Raw genomic sequence first — 17,982 nt, 5'->3', positions numbered from 1 at the left:
GAAATCTATCTCGACATACAGAGTTCAATTATGGGGATGTTCTGCAAAGAGTAACATAAATAAAATATAAATTTTTCAGAACAAAGTCCTGGGAGGTATTGTAAATACTATAGGACTGATTACCTACATCGAGACCTTCAGATACCCACAGTCAGTCAAGAAATCAAGAGAATTGCAAGTGGTCATGAAGAAAGACTCCATTCTCACGAGAATATTGACATATTGCAGCTTTGGATACCACCAGAACAGGACACAGTCTCAAAAAAATCAAACCATCTGATCTTGTGTAGTGTTCTTAGTTATATACTCCTAGTTATATACCTAGATTTAAGTTATCATAAAGACAAATTGTAGATTAAACGGAAACAACTAGTAACAATGTATTAATTAAATAATAAAAAATAACTTGGCAGAAGCACATCTGGACCAAGCAGAAACAAGTTGATTGAAGATTGCAACTCCTTTAAAATTAATACGGTGTCCCAGTATTCGTTACCGACTGGAAATTAGAATCTTGCTTATAGACCCTACAGGGCCATTTATTTCCACCGTCGGAAGTTACGGTGACCCAAATACAAAGTGGATAATGCTTTATTGTCTACCGTCCAATTAAAAGTGTTCTTTTTCATACACCTTCGATGTGCGTGAGCTGCCGCGTTTCGAAAACTTTCGTAATGCGGAAGTTGGACCTCGTAAACTAAGAATTTTCCCTTTTTTTCGTTTGTTAATTAATATGCGTCGGAATATTGGTTTGATAAAAAAATAGGGCTTATTTGTGTTAACCGGGTTAGTGGAAAACTTAAAACACGTTAGATATGTCAAAGATGTAATCAAGAAACAATAGAATTTTTTAAACCAAAGGCAAACGGGTAAATTATTCGTCCCTTTAAAAAAACAAGATTATACTAACGATTTGTTTTAATGTCTTCAAATGAACTCAACAAAACTATGTAGCCAAAAAGAGTTTTTTGAGTTAAGTATTTACTCAGAAATTGGACGGAGTTAAATCAGGCCAATACGGTGGTTGCAAAGAACGTGCTTTGATTTTTTTTATGAAAGATACTAATTTTTGACATATTGAGATAACTAATATTCAAAACAGTAATACAACAATTTTCGCATCTTACTATATTTTGATCATAGTTTCATTAGGTGCTTCCATGTGTTTTAGTCATCAATATCTATTCGTGAAAATGCCAAATACTAATGTAGAGAACTCTTAAACAACCTGTGAATACGGTTGTTATTATTATCGATTAATAACATTTGACTATATAAAATATTTGTAACGAAAAATTGAACCGACTTCAAAAAATAAATAAATAACTCATTAAAAAGTAAACAATTATCAAACTTAGATTTGAACCTACCTAGTCTAAGTGATTTGACAAATGTTCCAATCAAACTAGAACAAAAAAATGTCGCCCTGTTGAAAATCGAATCCACTACGCGTGTGGGCTCAACAATCTTAACTATTATACTATAGTTCAGCAATAATATTATATACCAATATCTGATTATTTTTGATAAAACATATGTGAAAACATCGTACGTGCCTTCGAAATTTGAGGTTTTCCCTCGATTTCCCCCTTTGCCTCCATCAGATCCTAACTTGGTTCCACTGGGACCACTTTGGAAGTGCATTCTTTCGAATAAAAAAAGAATTTTGAAAATCGGCCCTTAATTGACGAAGAAATCGGCAAACATACATAAAAAATATACAGCCAAACATAAAACCTTCTTCTTTTTTGAAGTCGATTAATAAATTAATAGTTTTCCATTTGTTGCTGTTGATTTATTCATTATATATAGACTTTTGTGACATGGAGAAATCAACTGTCGAAGCCCATCACACACTTTTATAAAACTTACGGTGATGCTGCTTCGTCATATCTCAATTGTCGGTTTTTGTTTCATTGAAGTCATGTCAATGAAGAGGGACGACCTCAGAAACCAACAAGTTCGGAATCAATGAATTGCAGGACTATTGAACGAAAACCAAGCTCAAACTCTCAGATCTTTCAGAAAGCTTAACACTTGTTGAATTAACAACTTCCAAATATTTACATGCGATGGAAAAGGCCCAAAGAGAAGGAAAATAGCTACCACACGTATTGACTGCAATTTTGAACCGTTTCAACGTCCCGATTTCATTGATTTCTAATCACGAATAGAATAGTGGATTTTCTGGGACAACAACAAGCGCATAAAGTAATGGGTTAATTCAGTAGAACCACCCACATCTACACCGAAGAAGAATATTCTGGCCATAAAGTCTTACTATATACTATACGGATCAGCAAGGCGTAGTGTATTAAAAGCCGCTACAATCGAATGAAACTTACTGAAAATGTATGAAATACCAAAGAAGTGCGAACATTAAACTACTGCTAAACCAACATCGCTCTTTCGACAAAACACACATTACCCATAATTCTCAATTTATTCAAGTAAAAAATGATCAGAATACATGTAAGCACCTAATACATCAAACGTTCTAACTAATCTATCTTTAAAGACTCACAAATTCTACGGATAAGAAAAATGTTACAAGAAAACAGAATTTTTGTAAAAACAGAATCAATAAATGATGATGATGATACCTGAAATTATATCCTTTTTTAAAATGCCTTTGAAATTTCTAGTAAAACACGCCAATAGACTTTATATGGTATCTTTCTTCGGCACGAAGGTCTCTATGTATCGCTTTCGTAGATCACGAATAGCTTTTGACTCAATACCTAGACACCCTATACTTACGAAGTTATAGAACTGAATGGTGTTTATAGAAGCACCACTACGAAATGCTATATGAGAAGAGAAGGTGTAAAGTATTGATTATTATATTCAAATTATTGAAATCTATTGGATTTAATTGGTTAGAAAATTTAAGTCGGGTCGAATTCTTTTCTTTACTTACAATACGCTTAACACCCTAACAACTATACTTTATAATATGATTAGTTTTTAATTTTTTTTTATTAATTACAAGTACTTAGTACAATCTTAATTCACAAAATAATTTATTACTACTGTTTTGTTGTACTTGCGTGTACGGGATTAATACATCAGTATGTATTTCCCAAGTTTTTTAAAATATATTAATATAGTATTACTAGTTGTTATTTACCAACTTAAAATTTGTCTTTATAGTGACTTAAAATTAGGTACTTATATAGAATATATAGATCCAGTACATAACTATGTTACACAAGATCACACGGTCATGAGTCTGCATTATAGTTCAGTGTTTTTCAAAAGTAGTAGTACTTTGGTAGTAATATGGGAGTGGTGTATTTTCTTATATCTTGTTGCGAATCTCTTTATTTCCGCTATGACAGTTGAAATCCGAAGGTAGCTGAGTGCATCCACAATATTTTTCAGGACTTTATTCTAGAATATTGCTATTATGTTCATATTACTTCTCACAGAACATCCCCATAACTGAATTCCATTTGTCCATATAGGTTTTAGAATTCTCTTGTACAACAGCAACTTATTATGTACGGATAATTTAGATTTTCTTCCAAATAACCAATACTTTTTTGTATATTATTTCGAATTCTTTTCTTTTCTTTTTAATGTACTCTTTACAGATAAGTTTTACGTCAAGATTCATTCGACAGTTTGGTTTCTTTTTATAAATCTTTTTAGAACTTCAACAATCGGCCCATGGGCAATAAATATTATTATTATGTGATTTCCTTTATACAATATAACTATACTGACATATAGAAGATCGCTTCAGTAAGTGGTCTGCTGTACAAACTTAAAATCTTAATCTAATTCTAGATACTATTCTAACTTATTGTAAAGTCTATCCTAACTTATTCTACTTACTTATTCTGAGGGGATATCGCGCTGAATTAGATTGTTGAAGACGTAATATGGGGCATTGATGATGACTCGCAACACTTTATTCTAGAACATCTGAATGTTTGATTTGCTAGTAGTACCCCACAGTTCAATACTATAGGTCCAAATGAGCCAAGTATTGACTTATACGGCAAAACCTTGTTATCTAAGGATAAATTAGATTTACGTTATTTCATTGGCACTGTCAGCCAATATATTTGGTTTAGTTTAAGCCCAAGCTGTTTGTGTTTTGTCACCATATGTTTCTTCCATGTTAAACGTCGATTAAAATGCATTTCCAGATATTTAACGTTGTCTGCTTGCGGAAATTCATGATTATTCAATTTTACTGACGGACATGTTCTTCTCAAAGGGTTGATGTCGCATGGGTAGATTTTGTCTCATTTGCTTTGATAAACCCTGTTTTTAGTCACAATTCGACTTTATTAAGATGAAGTTGGATATTTCTTGTAGCTGAAATTGGATTCTCGTGTAATAATAAAACCACTGTATCGTCAGCATATGTTGCAACAGTAGCATTTCTTGAAGTCGGTAGGTCATCTGTATACAATTGATATAACAGTGGACTAAGAACACTGCCCTGAGGAGCACCCGAATATATTAGGTGTAGGTCAGTGTATTCGTCACCCTGTTTCACAATAAAATATCTGTCAATTTCACATGCAGTCTAGTGGGCGACACCTTATCGAAGGCTGGAGATATATCGAGAAATGCGGCAGAGCAATATTTTTATTATTTAGGTTTTTATTACTTTGGTTGACTAATCCATGTATTTGTTCTGTTATTCTGTGTTTATTACGGAATCCAAATTGATGGTCTGTAATATTTCTCCATTCCGTAATTATTTTGAATCTCTTAATGTATAGCTTTTCAAAAACTTTAGACATCATAGATAACAGGCTTATAGAACGATAAAAGGGACAGTTTGGTTATAAGTGAAATCAATATGTACTGATTTACTCTAAATATCCTGGGCGAGGTATAACAGTTCAACATTTTATGGGGTTTATATGTGAGTTCCTTACATCAGTCTTTATCGAATGCTTGTGCTAGGTCCAATAATATAGCTGACCAAACTTTTTTCTCTTCGTAGACTTTTTCGATCATATTTTTATGTGCTTGGCTCCTAAAAAATGTGTTCAAAGGATGAAAAAAACCACTTAATGAAAAAATATTTTCGTAAATAGAACAGGAAGGCGACGCGCCAGTTTCATATGCAGATCATCAACGCCGCAATGGTGCAATTTGTGTTACGGAAATAGTAGAAACGTATTTTTTAAATTCCCCGTTCCATATTCATGGTTAGCGCCATGCTAATTTTTACGTTATGTCAGTTCGACTATAAATAACGAGCTAACAACAAGGAAGGAACTTAATGGATCTTGATTGGCACGTGGAATTTAAATGAAGCCATTGCTAAACATGAAAAAGGGCTCTAAATTGCATCTCATAATCATAGAATTAGCTAAATAAGATCTAAACAAATTCGATTCATGGGTCGCGCCGTTTTATTTATCCTTTACTATTTTATTTTTCGCCATTTCTTGTGTCTGTAAAGAACTGGGTTGTTTACGTAAATAGCAGAAAGTTTTGGTGTAGACTATTCAAAGTTATTTTGTACATACGAGTTTTAGTTCAGTCTGGCTTTGGCATACAACAAAATTCTAGCTTAAATGGAATAATGAAACAAGAATATAATCGAACATATAATCTATACAAAACAGTAGTGACACCGGAGACCTGTCAAAACGTTGCAATGTTGCCGCGGCAACTCTGAGTCTTAGTACATTTTGTCTGTGACATGTAACAAAATTTTAATATAAATGAAATAATGAAATAAAAATGTTAAGTATTATAATTTATTTTAACATTATAGTACATCTAATACATATATTATCGAAGGACTTAAAACTACAATTAAGAACACAGGTATAATAGTTTGTAGGTAAGAGTTATTTTATTATATTTGCATTGAACTCTTTTCCACACTACCCATGAGGTAGAGTTGTAGGTGCGTTTTTTATGTAGTCGTATCCCCTTGGAGGTCTAATCCACCTAATTAACAATTATATATCAAAGTAATGTATTTTACTTTCATTAGAGAGCCTACTTACCTTTTTACGTTTAGTTCTTGTTTCCTTCGATGATGTGTTTACTGGTCAAGTCGTCTTCATATCACTGTATTTTTCATTTTTTTTCTCAGGTATTTCCAGCATTATCAAACATATATATATATATATATATATATATATATATATATATATATATATATATATCCTATGTATTATGTATTATATACATATATCAACTCAATTGGATTGAATTTACAGTGATAGGGAGGAAGTCGTAATACTATGTGACCATATTATTCAGCCATCTGATCTACTGTATATCTTTTTTCGGGCTTATTTCTAAAAAAAAACAAATTGCAAAAAGGGCATTTCATTTATATTTACCGAGTAACAATTTGAAATAGTTCAGTTTTTAGCATAGTTTGATATGTTTTTACCCTCCGTGTGGTTTTGTATTGCCGTTCAACCAGTCAAGACGTGACTTTTCTTGAATAAATCGGTTTTTAAGTAAAATATAAGAACAATGACGTAATATATGTAATAGTGTAGTATAGTTCTTGGAAAGTATTGGAAATATTTAATCAACAGCTTGGGCTTTCATTTGTAGTTTAGAACTTTTACATATATAGTCTATTTGAATATCATAATATTTATCCATATTTGTTTCATGTGTTATTATGAATATTTTCCACTAAAAATTCTACCAGTTTTTTCATCATCTTCTGATTTGATCAGTATATTTTTCCTTAATGCCTTTGTTATATGTTAGTATCCATAATATTCCATTGGAAATTATTCAGATACTCTACAAATCTATTCCGTGAAGAATGAACTGTTTTAAAAGCAAATGGTGGCAAATAAAACCTTATTAATAAATAAATATTGTGTATGTGTCAGATGTTCATATTATCTGATCCATCTCCTGTATAGTAATAAATAATAAGTGGAAAAATTATATAGTTTGTAAATTTTAAGTATAAATAATACTTAAAAAATTAACAGATTCAGTTTTGATAAGAAAGTGACCAATTATACATTATTCAGATTATTTCAAAGTATTAAAATAAACTATAGAAAGAAAATAATATCGACCAGAATTTTACTGCACAGTATAATTTAAATATTTCGATGATATCACTGTATATTGAATTTAGAGCCGCTAACAAAATAATCTAAATATACCCATTCAAAGGTTTTCCGATGACTTTTTACACATTGTAACAATATTAATCGAACCGATTTGTAAAGAGTTAATATCACTCGCTGTCAAAAGATTACTAGTCCAGATACAATGTAAATTATGGACCTATTAAATATGTATTAGGTTCTTTTTGAACTCTTTTTATGCCCATAAAATGAAAAGCGAGTTATGAGTTATGGTGTTGATAAACTAGAAATAAAGTGATATCGATCAACGTTTTCTCACCAGACGATAATTAAAATTTGGTTTATTAAATAAAGATTATTACGTAAATCCATAAAGTGTAAACGAACAAGGATAATGTCCGAGGTCTGTAATTGATTTTAAGGTAAAAAAGCAAATAGCCACTTTCTTATATGAAAAATTAATGGATAATAAAAGAACGCTAATAGCATTTTTTTTCGTAACGTTAAGTGATGCCATGTAGTGCAAACCTGTTCCAAATTTTACTTAATCATAACAAAACAAATATTGAATAGATATATTGAATAGAGAATTAAAAACTAAGTAATCATTTATCATATGTTTCCCATGAAGATCCAGTCACAGCATCAATAAACCTACAAACCCACCTGGAGCAAATACAATTATGGTTGAAGACATGGCGCATTAAAGCCAATGAATCAAAATCCACGCATATAACGCTTACCCTGCGTAGAAGAACATGTCCTCCAGTAAATATCAATCATCGTCAACTCATAACAAGCAGAGCATGTTAAATATCTTGGTATGCATTTAGATTGACGCCTAACCTGGAAGAAGCACATACTCTCTAAACGGAAACAACTGGGACTAAAATTATATCAAATGTATTGGCTCATTGGGCGCAAATCCAAGTTATCATTATATAACAAGGTATTGCTGTATGAGTCTATACTCAAGCCCATTTGGACTTATGGAATCCAACTATGGGGTACTGCTAGCAAATCTAATATATCCATCATTCAACGGTTCCAAAATAAGGTGTTGCGTGCCATTGTTGATGCTCCGTACTATATTTCAAATAAAGTGATAACAACGCGATATTCCTCTAGAACCTATAACGAGTGTAATCCAACGTGTTTGTGTGAAGTACTTCGAAAGAGTGTCAGTGCATCCCAATGTACTCGCTAATCAGCTAAATATGCGACGTGATAGTGAAGTGAGTAGACTAAAAGGTTTAACACCACCTGATCTGATTACTGGACATATGTAGAGTTTAGAATAAGCATTAGAATAAGACTAATTATTTAAGATAATATTTTATACAGAAGATTGCTTAATGAAGTGATTTTCTACATGCCATGTATATATAATATAGACAGAAGAAATACTTATTGCCAATAGGGCAGATTGTGGACTTACGAAGAGTAATAAAAAAAAATTATCATATGTTTAAAATTGAAGGTTAAAAAGAAAAGCCAATGGACATATATCACTTTTCTGGCAGGTATTGTTTGTTATCCAGGTATTGTTTGATATGGAGGTAAAAAGGTATATTCACATATATTCTTACATGTAGCACAAGCCTTTGATAAGGTATAGTATTTTTTAATAAATTACATCTTACATTCGATATGCTTAGTACAATATTGATTTATAAATAAATTTATTACTACTATTCTATTGTATTTGCATTAATATATAAACAAAGGGTGTACGGGTTTAATACATCAATATGTGTTTCCCAAATTAGAATAAAACTAACCCACTTCAGCTAAACTTAAAAATACACTTATACACTAAACCAGTTCGGGTGGCTTTGTTCGCTTCAATCTTCTCATTTCCTGCGTGTTGTTCGGTAGGTGTATTGCTTCCACGTTGCTGTGATTTAGCAACCTTATCATGTTTTAGGGCGAAATCTTGGATCACTTAGCGTTGGATTGGATCCATTTGACTCCGAGGTTATGGTGCAGCTCTTCGCTGGTTACGTAGCTATAAGTATTGGTAATTAATCGTAGTACTTTGTTTTGGGTGCGTTGGATTACCCGTTGGTTTGATGTTTTATGCAACCCCATATTTGCACCCCATAGGCCCAAATAGACTTTGTAAGTCAAGTTGAGAGCATCTTCCGACTAACCAGTACAGTTGCTTGAGTTTAAGTCTAATCTGATCTGTTTTTTGTCTGACATGATATTTCCAGTTTAACTTACCGTCAAGATGTATTGCGAGGTATTTAATTGATCCTGCTTGAGGAATCGGGTATCCGGCAAGTGATATAATTAGGTTTTTGTCAATTCGCCGTAAAGCAAAATTAACATGAACAGATTTGGAGCCATTAAGCTGTATTTTCCAGTCTCTAGTCCCTTTCTAGATCTTGATCTATAGCCTTAGACAGAGATTGGTTCTTTTGTTGTTGGGGTATCAGCAGTTTAGAGCAAATATAAAAATGGTTACAAGACACTACCTTGTAGAGCTCCAACCAAAATAGGTTTAAGTGTTGAGAATACCCCTTGATGTGAAACTTTCTCTCACAATTCGAATTTTCTCTCGAAAATATATGATTCCAGCAGTCGACAGTAATTCCGGTGTAGGAAGTACGCGGTGCTCATTTTGTAGATTAATCCCAAAAGCCATACCCAGTCAAAAGCTTGTGAGATATCAAGGAATATTACAGGGCAGTATTTCTTTTCTTCGAATGCCTTTTCAACAACCGCCGTTACTCTGTGTACTTGGTCGATTGTCGAATGGTGATTCCGAAATCAACACTGAATATCTGGTATTTCTATAAATGGTTTAATGCCTTTTAACAACAGTTTACCGAATAATTTTGATATCGCAGGTAGCAACGAAATAGGCCTGTAAGATCCAACTTGTTCTGCCAGTTTGTCAGGTTTTTCAAGCATAATTATTCGAGCAAGCTTGAGACATTTCGGAAAATCGTTCAGTCTCAAACAGGCATTGAATATATATGTCAACATGATTATTGCTTTTCGTGGCAGCTCTTTAAATAATCCAGGTAAAATCTAATGAATTCCACGAGCCTTTTCAGGATTGAAGTTGTTGTTAATTTCTGTGACAACTTCCGCAGGAGAATGTTAATGTTACCGAAACAACACACCACTATTAAAATCTTACATTACAGTTAAAATGATTAAACTCAAACCAGAGGAACCCTACTGTACAATAAAAAAAACCTAAGCAGGTGTATTATAAGGAAATGTCTTGGGGCCAAATCATTATCTACTGTACACATGTGATATAACACAAAGTTAAAATATCATGATAGGTAGATTTGCTGCTGATACTGCGATTCTTGTTATCGAAAAGTATAGCGAAGAAACCACGCGAAAATTACAACAGACAAGTAACAAAATAAAAATTAATGAAAGGAAATCATGTGTCGTTCTCATATAATTAGACCACACAAGCACCAATAACAATAAATAATACCATCATTCCATATAGCAAGAACACAAAGTATCTCGAATACATTTTGATACAAAACTTCACTGAAAGGAACATGTAGTATATATTAGTGTAGAAGTGCATTTAATAGAAAAACAGCAGTGACATGTATAAACATTATTATACCAGAGATTAAGATAGAGCCGATTAAGATATCTATCTTCCTAGATAGTCTATATGTCTAATGCTTTATTCTGGAAACACTGGATCACTGGGATGTTACTCTTACTGACAAAAACCCAAAGTTAAATGGCATAACGGGTTTCAAAATTTGCTTATGTAGGAACAGTTTATTATATGTAGACAACTTGGAATTTCTTTCAAATAGCCAACATATTGTCTTCAGATTGTTTTTTGACATGAATTTTCCAGCGAAGTCCAACATCTAAGGGCATTCCTAGATATCTAATCAGTCAGCAAAAGGTTTTGGTTATCATTTATTTTTATAGGTTATATATATATATATATATATATATATATATATATATATATATATATATATATATACAATATCAAGAACTGCGTTTAAATTTTTGTTAACCCCCAACCTTGAGCGCAAATTATTAGTTGGTAAAGAGTTATTCTACATTAGATGATACTAGGAAATTACCAAAGTTTTATTTTAATAAATTCCCTTAATAATGCTCCTTACTACTATACTTTTTAAACGCTGATCAATATATGTTACGAATTACTATATGTTAGTTATTATTAATATATTTTACGAACTACGAACACTATTTCTAGTGTGATGGATGAGACCACTAGATAGGTGTTCCTTGGCAAAAACCTGCAAGCTTCTTTTATGGAAAATTTCTTTAAATCAATCAACAATTTAAGTCGTCTCTTTATTCCTTAAATAAAATAGTTGTTCGAGTAAACTAATAGTTTTTGTGTTTAAAATTTTTTGTCATTTTATAATTCATATACACTCGAAAGCAAAACGAATGCCAATAAAACTGAATTCATAGGAGATTTTTTTTCAATATTGGAACATTTATATTTGTTCTCTTAAACACGATACCCATTGCCTACGTAAAATGGGGTGAAAGCTTTAATTCTGTTATTGATAAATAGATGGCGCTCCACGAACTTATTGAACAATCTAGTATTAACGTTAATATATTTAAAATAATATAACAAACTAAGTTCAAAATTCACAAGAGAATTTTTGAAACAAGAACCGTTATACTGAATTTCTTTAAAGTTAGATATTGCCGATTTCTTTTTTTTTTTCGCAAACGATCTGCTGCATTGTGTTATGGACTGAAATTCGATGTCGTAACGTTCAACAGGTTGCCCTTATACCGCTTCGATATAAAACGGAATAATGGTGCAGTCGGCTTTGATCTTTCGTAAGTGTACTGTGGAATGCAGCGACTAAAAGAGAAATTGGCGTGAATGTCGACAAACAGATCCTAATGATGCGTTGGAAGTACTTTCACTGCGTCAATAATATATGTTAAAACAAACTGAACCTACGCTGGCTCTGTACGATTATGGCCAGCTGGTCTAATCTTCATGCGTTAATAAGATGTCACAATTATTTCAACTGATATGGGTACAATGGGTGATTGATATTTTGCGGACGACATAACAATAAATGTTTGTTTGAATTGTAGCGTTGAGATTTCTTAGGAATCTGCTTATTGTTAGTATAAATAATTGATAATTATAAATAGGTCTATTAGAAGCGTTAAATTACTATACTAGATTCAGGAATTAAATCGTAATGTTTTTACTTTATTTGATTACGTCTTATTAATCAACTTCAACAACGACTTCCGAACATAGAACATCTTCCTTTTTTGAAGTCGGTTAATAAGACGTAATCAAATAAAGTCTAATCATATATATACATATATAGATATATATATATATATATATATATATATATATATATATATATATGTACATTTAGTGAGTTCCTTATTTATTTTTTGAATTCAGTTCAATTTTTTTGTATTGCTCGGCACCAACTTGAAACTGATTTTTATTTAATTATTACAATGACTGTTACGTACATATTTTATTTTAAAACGTTTTTTTTGTATTAAAAGTCAAGTTTGATTATTTTCAAGATTTTAGTCAGTTATTTATTTATTTTTTGAAGTCGGTTCGATAATTTTTTGGAAAAATATTTTATTTTACATTATGTATGTTCGGTTGTATTTGCATCAATACGAAAGCAAAGTGAGTGCGGGGTAATTACGTCAACATATATTAGGCCCATAAATTAGTTTTAAAGGATTCTTTTATAATTTGAAACATTACTGTAAGAAATCGGCACAATGTATTTTATTGAGTGTTCTCCATCGAGAGTTACTGTTTTTTCCCATCTTTCAGGCAATTTAGGGATTTCCATTCGATAGAATGATGTGCCTTTTCAAGCTATTCAAGACTCAGAAAGGTCATGACTCTTATATCGGGACAAGTAGTAATTAGAAGGAGCAAGGTCTGGAGAAGACTGAGAGTGAGATAACATTTTCCATTTTAATGTTTCGAAGTATGTTTTCACCTGTTTTGCAACATGTGGACGAGCGTTGTTATGCTGAAGAATAACATTGTTGTGTGTTCCCCATGTATGGTTCCATCGAGTAATCTCTACAAGTCCTCGTCTTCAGGTTGCTTTGACTGTCTAGAAGGATCTTTGCGTTCGGTATCAAAATCACCACTTTTGAAGCGATTGTTTATATATTTTGAGGTCATCGTATTAGTGAGGCAAAAAAGGTCACAGACCAAGAAACAACGCAATGTCATCGCAACGAATAAATACAATACAGTCTTGATTTAGTACTCATTGACTTCTTCTTATTTATTTTTTGTTGTTTTACATAAAAAAAGCTTAAAAAATTACTGAAGGGTAGCCCTCAAAATTTAAGTATTGAAGGTGTATCAATCGAAAATAAAGATTTCGAAATTGAGTTTTAATCTGTATGTCTTAAAAGTATATTAAACATTGAGGAATATATTAAAATATTTTTTATACATAACCTTCTTAATCACAAAGCCTGAAATATAAAAGATAACCTATATATAAATAGGCTATTTCTATTTTATTTAGTTGTTTCCTTAAATTGCTTCCAGCTAACTGTGTGTTTATGTTTGTATTAATTTTAGAATTTCAATATCTGCTAATATAAAGCCAATATACAGATTCATAACGAAACATTTTTATAACGTAATATAAAAATCGATATTGAATTATTGTTATTTTTATGACTTATTGTTGGGAATTATTTATAAATCTATATAATTATTGTATTATAGTATGTATGTATTTGTGATTTACTGATGAATATTGTTGATATATAATGCTACAGATTACTAACACCATGTTGTTTTACTTGTAGGTGATCAATTTCTATATACCAGTGATGAAGGACACTTGATGTTGTATGATGTGACGGCTGGGTCGTCCAAGATTATTTTACATGTCAATAGTAGTGTAAGTATAATTTATATTTAATATATAACATAACATTTATTTTATTTCTTATAATATTCATGAAAAAATCCGGATATTTTAGTGTTTTTTTGGGTAACACTTTTCTATTAATATATATGTTTTTAAATTTATTAGACTATATTTATTCTATGAGGTTGTACACTTACTTATAAAGCACGAATAAGAACAATTAGGAAAATCGGAACAAAAGTATATTAAACTACAATACTTAAGTTTTAAAATCACATTCCCAACAATTACCACCTTTAACACATTTTGCCAACTTAAACTAATTTTTTTTGAACAATTTTTGAACGCTTCAATAGCTTCTTTGGGCGATGAAATTCGTTGACCACGCAGTTTATTATTCACGGATGGGAACAAAAAGAAGTCATTGGGTGCCAAATCAGGGCTGTACGGCGGATGACCCATCAATTCGATGTTTTGAGTGCTCAAATAGTCTCTTGTTTGAGCCGATGTGTGAGAGCTCGCATTGTCATGGTGAAGGACAATCCGGCGTCTCTTGTTTGTTTTTCTTATTTCACCGAAGACTTCTGGCAAACAAATGGTTGTGTACCAATCAGAATTTACTGTTCTACGATCCTCTAGAGGCACTGTTGCAATATGACCACTTTTCCCGAAGAAACAGACCACCATTTTCTTTGAAGTGCTTCGTGCGCGAACAACTTTTGTTGGATTTGGTTCATCTTAGAACACCCAATCGACACGAGCCTTTTTTAGCGATTTTCAAATTGTGTTCGATCCAACGCGAACATAACTTTCGCGCAGCTAAGTATTTATGTAAAATCGCATATATGCTGGTGGAAGTAATGCTTAGGGATGCCTCAATCTCGCAGTAGGTGACATAAAGATCTTGCTTAATCATTTCGCATTCAGCATCGATGTTTTCTGGTACAACAGCCGATTTTGGACGACCTTCACGAAACTCGTCGGACAGCGAACTACGACCACGATTAAATGTATTAAACCAGCGATACACGGTGATTTTTGATGGAACTTCATCGCCAAAAATCAAATTAAGTTGTTTGATGCACTCTTATTGTGATAATCCACTTCGAAAACCGTAAAAAATCATCGCACGAAAATGTTCACGATTCAGTTCATTTTTTGGCGAAACGAAACTTTCAACTAGATATAAAATAAACGAATAGCGTCCGTGCGACAAAATGTTCTGAGTACGTATATCGTTAAAAACGTCAAACTTTACGATGGAACCGTCAGATGGACTCACATGACAACGGTGTTGCCAACTCTCGAAATATAAATAGTGACCCTCGTATTAATTTAGAAATAAGTTGTTGATCCACCATTTCCTTTAAAAGTGAAAATCCAATTGCAGAATTTTGTCTGAATAGATTACAACGGAATGTTGTCCCATTCTTGTACCAAAAGCCCAAGAGCCAGTTACTTCATTGATGTCGGAAATGGATTTCTACTCCTAATTCATTGCTCTAAAACTACTCATAACGATTCCCGCTAACCAACGATTTATCTTGATAGAATGAAATCTGAGAGATTACACATTTCACCGATCATATTATTCCTATTCTATTAAACATAACGTTCTCTTAGTTGACATTCTACAAATATGTGTGTATTAATCTCTAGCCTGTTCTTGTATTAACTTTATACAATAATTTTCTCTATAAGATGAAATTTACCTCATATTTGGGGAATTATCAACCATTTACAACCGGTTATATTAATACACGGCTAGTATGCTATGTTTTCCCATATAGCCCACCTTATGAATATTAGATATTAAATTAAAAAAAGAGAGAGATAATAAATAATAACTAAATTAGTAATTATTTCATGGAAATTCTAGTAAATACTGTTTTTATAGAGAACATTAAAATGTGTACAGAACTACTGTAATAATATTGAATTATTAACTTTATTTTAGCGAAATATAATTGACTAAACCAATGAAGGTTCCAATATTTATTAGCATATATTATCTCATTGCTCACGTGAAACTATTTATATACAAAATGACTAACGAATGTAAACTGGAAGTGGTCCGTTGTATATTGGTTGAAAATGGATTCCCCATAACCACTTACTTTCGGAAATAACAGTACTAATCGGCAGATACACATATTACTATTTTTTTTCTTATATAGTATGTAATATCTTTTGGATACAGTGTTGAATTATTGTATTTTACAACTTAATATTACGACAGAAATAAAATAAACGTATCACACAATAAGCTCCAGAGTAACAAAAGAACTTTCAGGCAAAATTTGACTTTAGTCATCAAATTACCCTTGTTTAAGAATAACACATTCTGTTCAAGGTTCGTCTAATTTTTTATACCATTTCCACAGATTGTTTTCGTGAAGATTTGTACTAGCTTTCAAAATAGACTTCGACTTCAGAAATTACTTCTTCGTTTTTATGATCTGCCAGTAGAGTAATCACTGAGAACTAGATGCTGATGAGTCCAGATGCTGGATGGCAAAGCAAATTAAACCGAACAGAATTTTCATTTAATTGTTTCACAGCCATTGTCTTTCAATAAAAGCTGTTTTATTAAAATCTCTGTCACTTTTAAAGGCCAGATTGCCATGACATTTTGACAGCTAACGTTTGGAACTTTAATTACTAGGTTAGGTTTAGGAAGGGGGTGGCGTCATCTATAAGTTTACCAGGGAACTTGATATGTATATAGGCTATTTGTAAACTCTTTGAAAAGAAACTGTGGCAAAATGGCAATATTCCATTTGAATAATTCATTTTTGATATACCACAAAAGTGCTGTTCCACCAGATGATGCGACATCAATTTTAAAATATCCTAACTGGAAGTGATAATGTTTGGTAAAATCCGTCTTAAACTCATAACGGAATTTTCTTTCTCATTTTATCCTACTTCAAAAGAGATAAATATATGATGCGTCAGAACATGTTAGCAAATGCATGCAAAATTCTTGAATATTATTAGCATTTTGTTATGCGTCAAAGTTAAAATAAATCAAAAGTCAAATTTAATATTCCAACATTGTGACGTGCTGACGTCATTAATTTTGATGACGTGCATTGACTGTTTTATTTGTTATTGCAAAACCATAGTCAATAAAAAATAAAGCCCAATGAAAGAGCACTAATAGCAATATGTAATATCATATCACTCATTGAGAATCTAATATCTGACTAATAAATATATAACGGCACCCAAATATAATTTAAACATTTTAATTTTAGTTCTTTTCTATTCTTCTTTATATATTACTTCCAGCGAAGTTTTGCTGTACGGTCTGTTTATAAGTGAACTGTACATGTACAGATTTATTTTCATTAATTCTTATTTTCCAAACTTGTGTCCAATTATTCATATTGTTACTTGCCTGCTGTAATTTTCGTGAGGTTGCTTCACTATTGTCTCCGACAGCTATAATCGCAGTATCATCAGCAAATGTAGCCATCGTAATATTCTCCAGTTGTGGTATATTACAAGTGTAGAGTAGATAAAGCATTGGTCCCAGTACACTTCTTTGTGGTACACCTGCTTTAGCTTCTTTTATTGTAGAGTTGTTTGTAGATTTCTTCTAGTTTGACTGTAAACATTTTGGTTGTAATGTACGATTTTTATAGTTCGGTGTGTTGTTTTGGTAGCATTTTCTGTAGTTTATGAACAAGGCCTTCATGCCAAACCTTATCGAAGGTTTGTGCTACATTTAAGAATATAGCTGAGCGTACTTTTTTACTTTCCTAGGCTTTTTCAGTAACATCTGTTATTCTGTGGACCTAGTCAATTGTTGAATGCCTGTTAATAAACCCAAATGGTGTGTTGATATTAGGTTTTTTATCTCTATGAAGAGATGACATATGTTCACACCAACATTGGATAAACTATATTAAACCATTAACATTATTAATACTCTTTAATGTTTCAGATTTTACCTAGTGCTATAGAATTTGATCTCTCAGCAGATGGACGCTATTTGCTGGTATCACATGACTATCAAAAAG

The 17,982-nt window shown here is 32.0% G+C and overlaps 1 protein-coding gene across 3 annotated transcripts in view; it reads left to right on the top strand.

Moving 5' to 3' along the window:
- The window catches only part of ome (dipeptidyl peptidase 4 omega), a 67,440-nt gene that overhangs the window by 39,251 nt on the left and 10,207 nt on the right, over positions 1 to 17,982 (top strand). For all 3 annotated transcript variants that reach the window (XM_076414678.1, XM_076414679.1, XM_076414680.1), the window contains exons 3-4: positions 13,890 to 13,984; positions 17,907 to 17,981. In XM_076414678.1, the coding sequence (XP_076270793.1) occupies positions 13,890 to 13,984; positions 17,907 to 17,981 (170 nt within the window). The remainder of the gene's footprint in view (positions 1 to 13,889; positions 13,985 to 17,906; position 17,982) is intronic.

The sequence above is a fragment of the Rhynchophorus ferrugineus genome, unplaced genomic scaffold (genome assembly GCF_030347505.1).
Source record: "Rhynchophorus ferrugineus isolate W39M unplaced genomic scaffold, kcgeb_rfMv2 rfM9, whole genome shotgun sequence".
Classification (NCBI taxonomy): domain Eukaryota; kingdom Metazoa; phylum Arthropoda; class Insecta; order Coleoptera; family Curculionidae; genus Rhynchophorus; species Rhynchophorus ferrugineus.
Note: the sequence above shows the minus strand (reverse complement) of the source record. Positions and strands in the feature narration are given on the sequence as shown.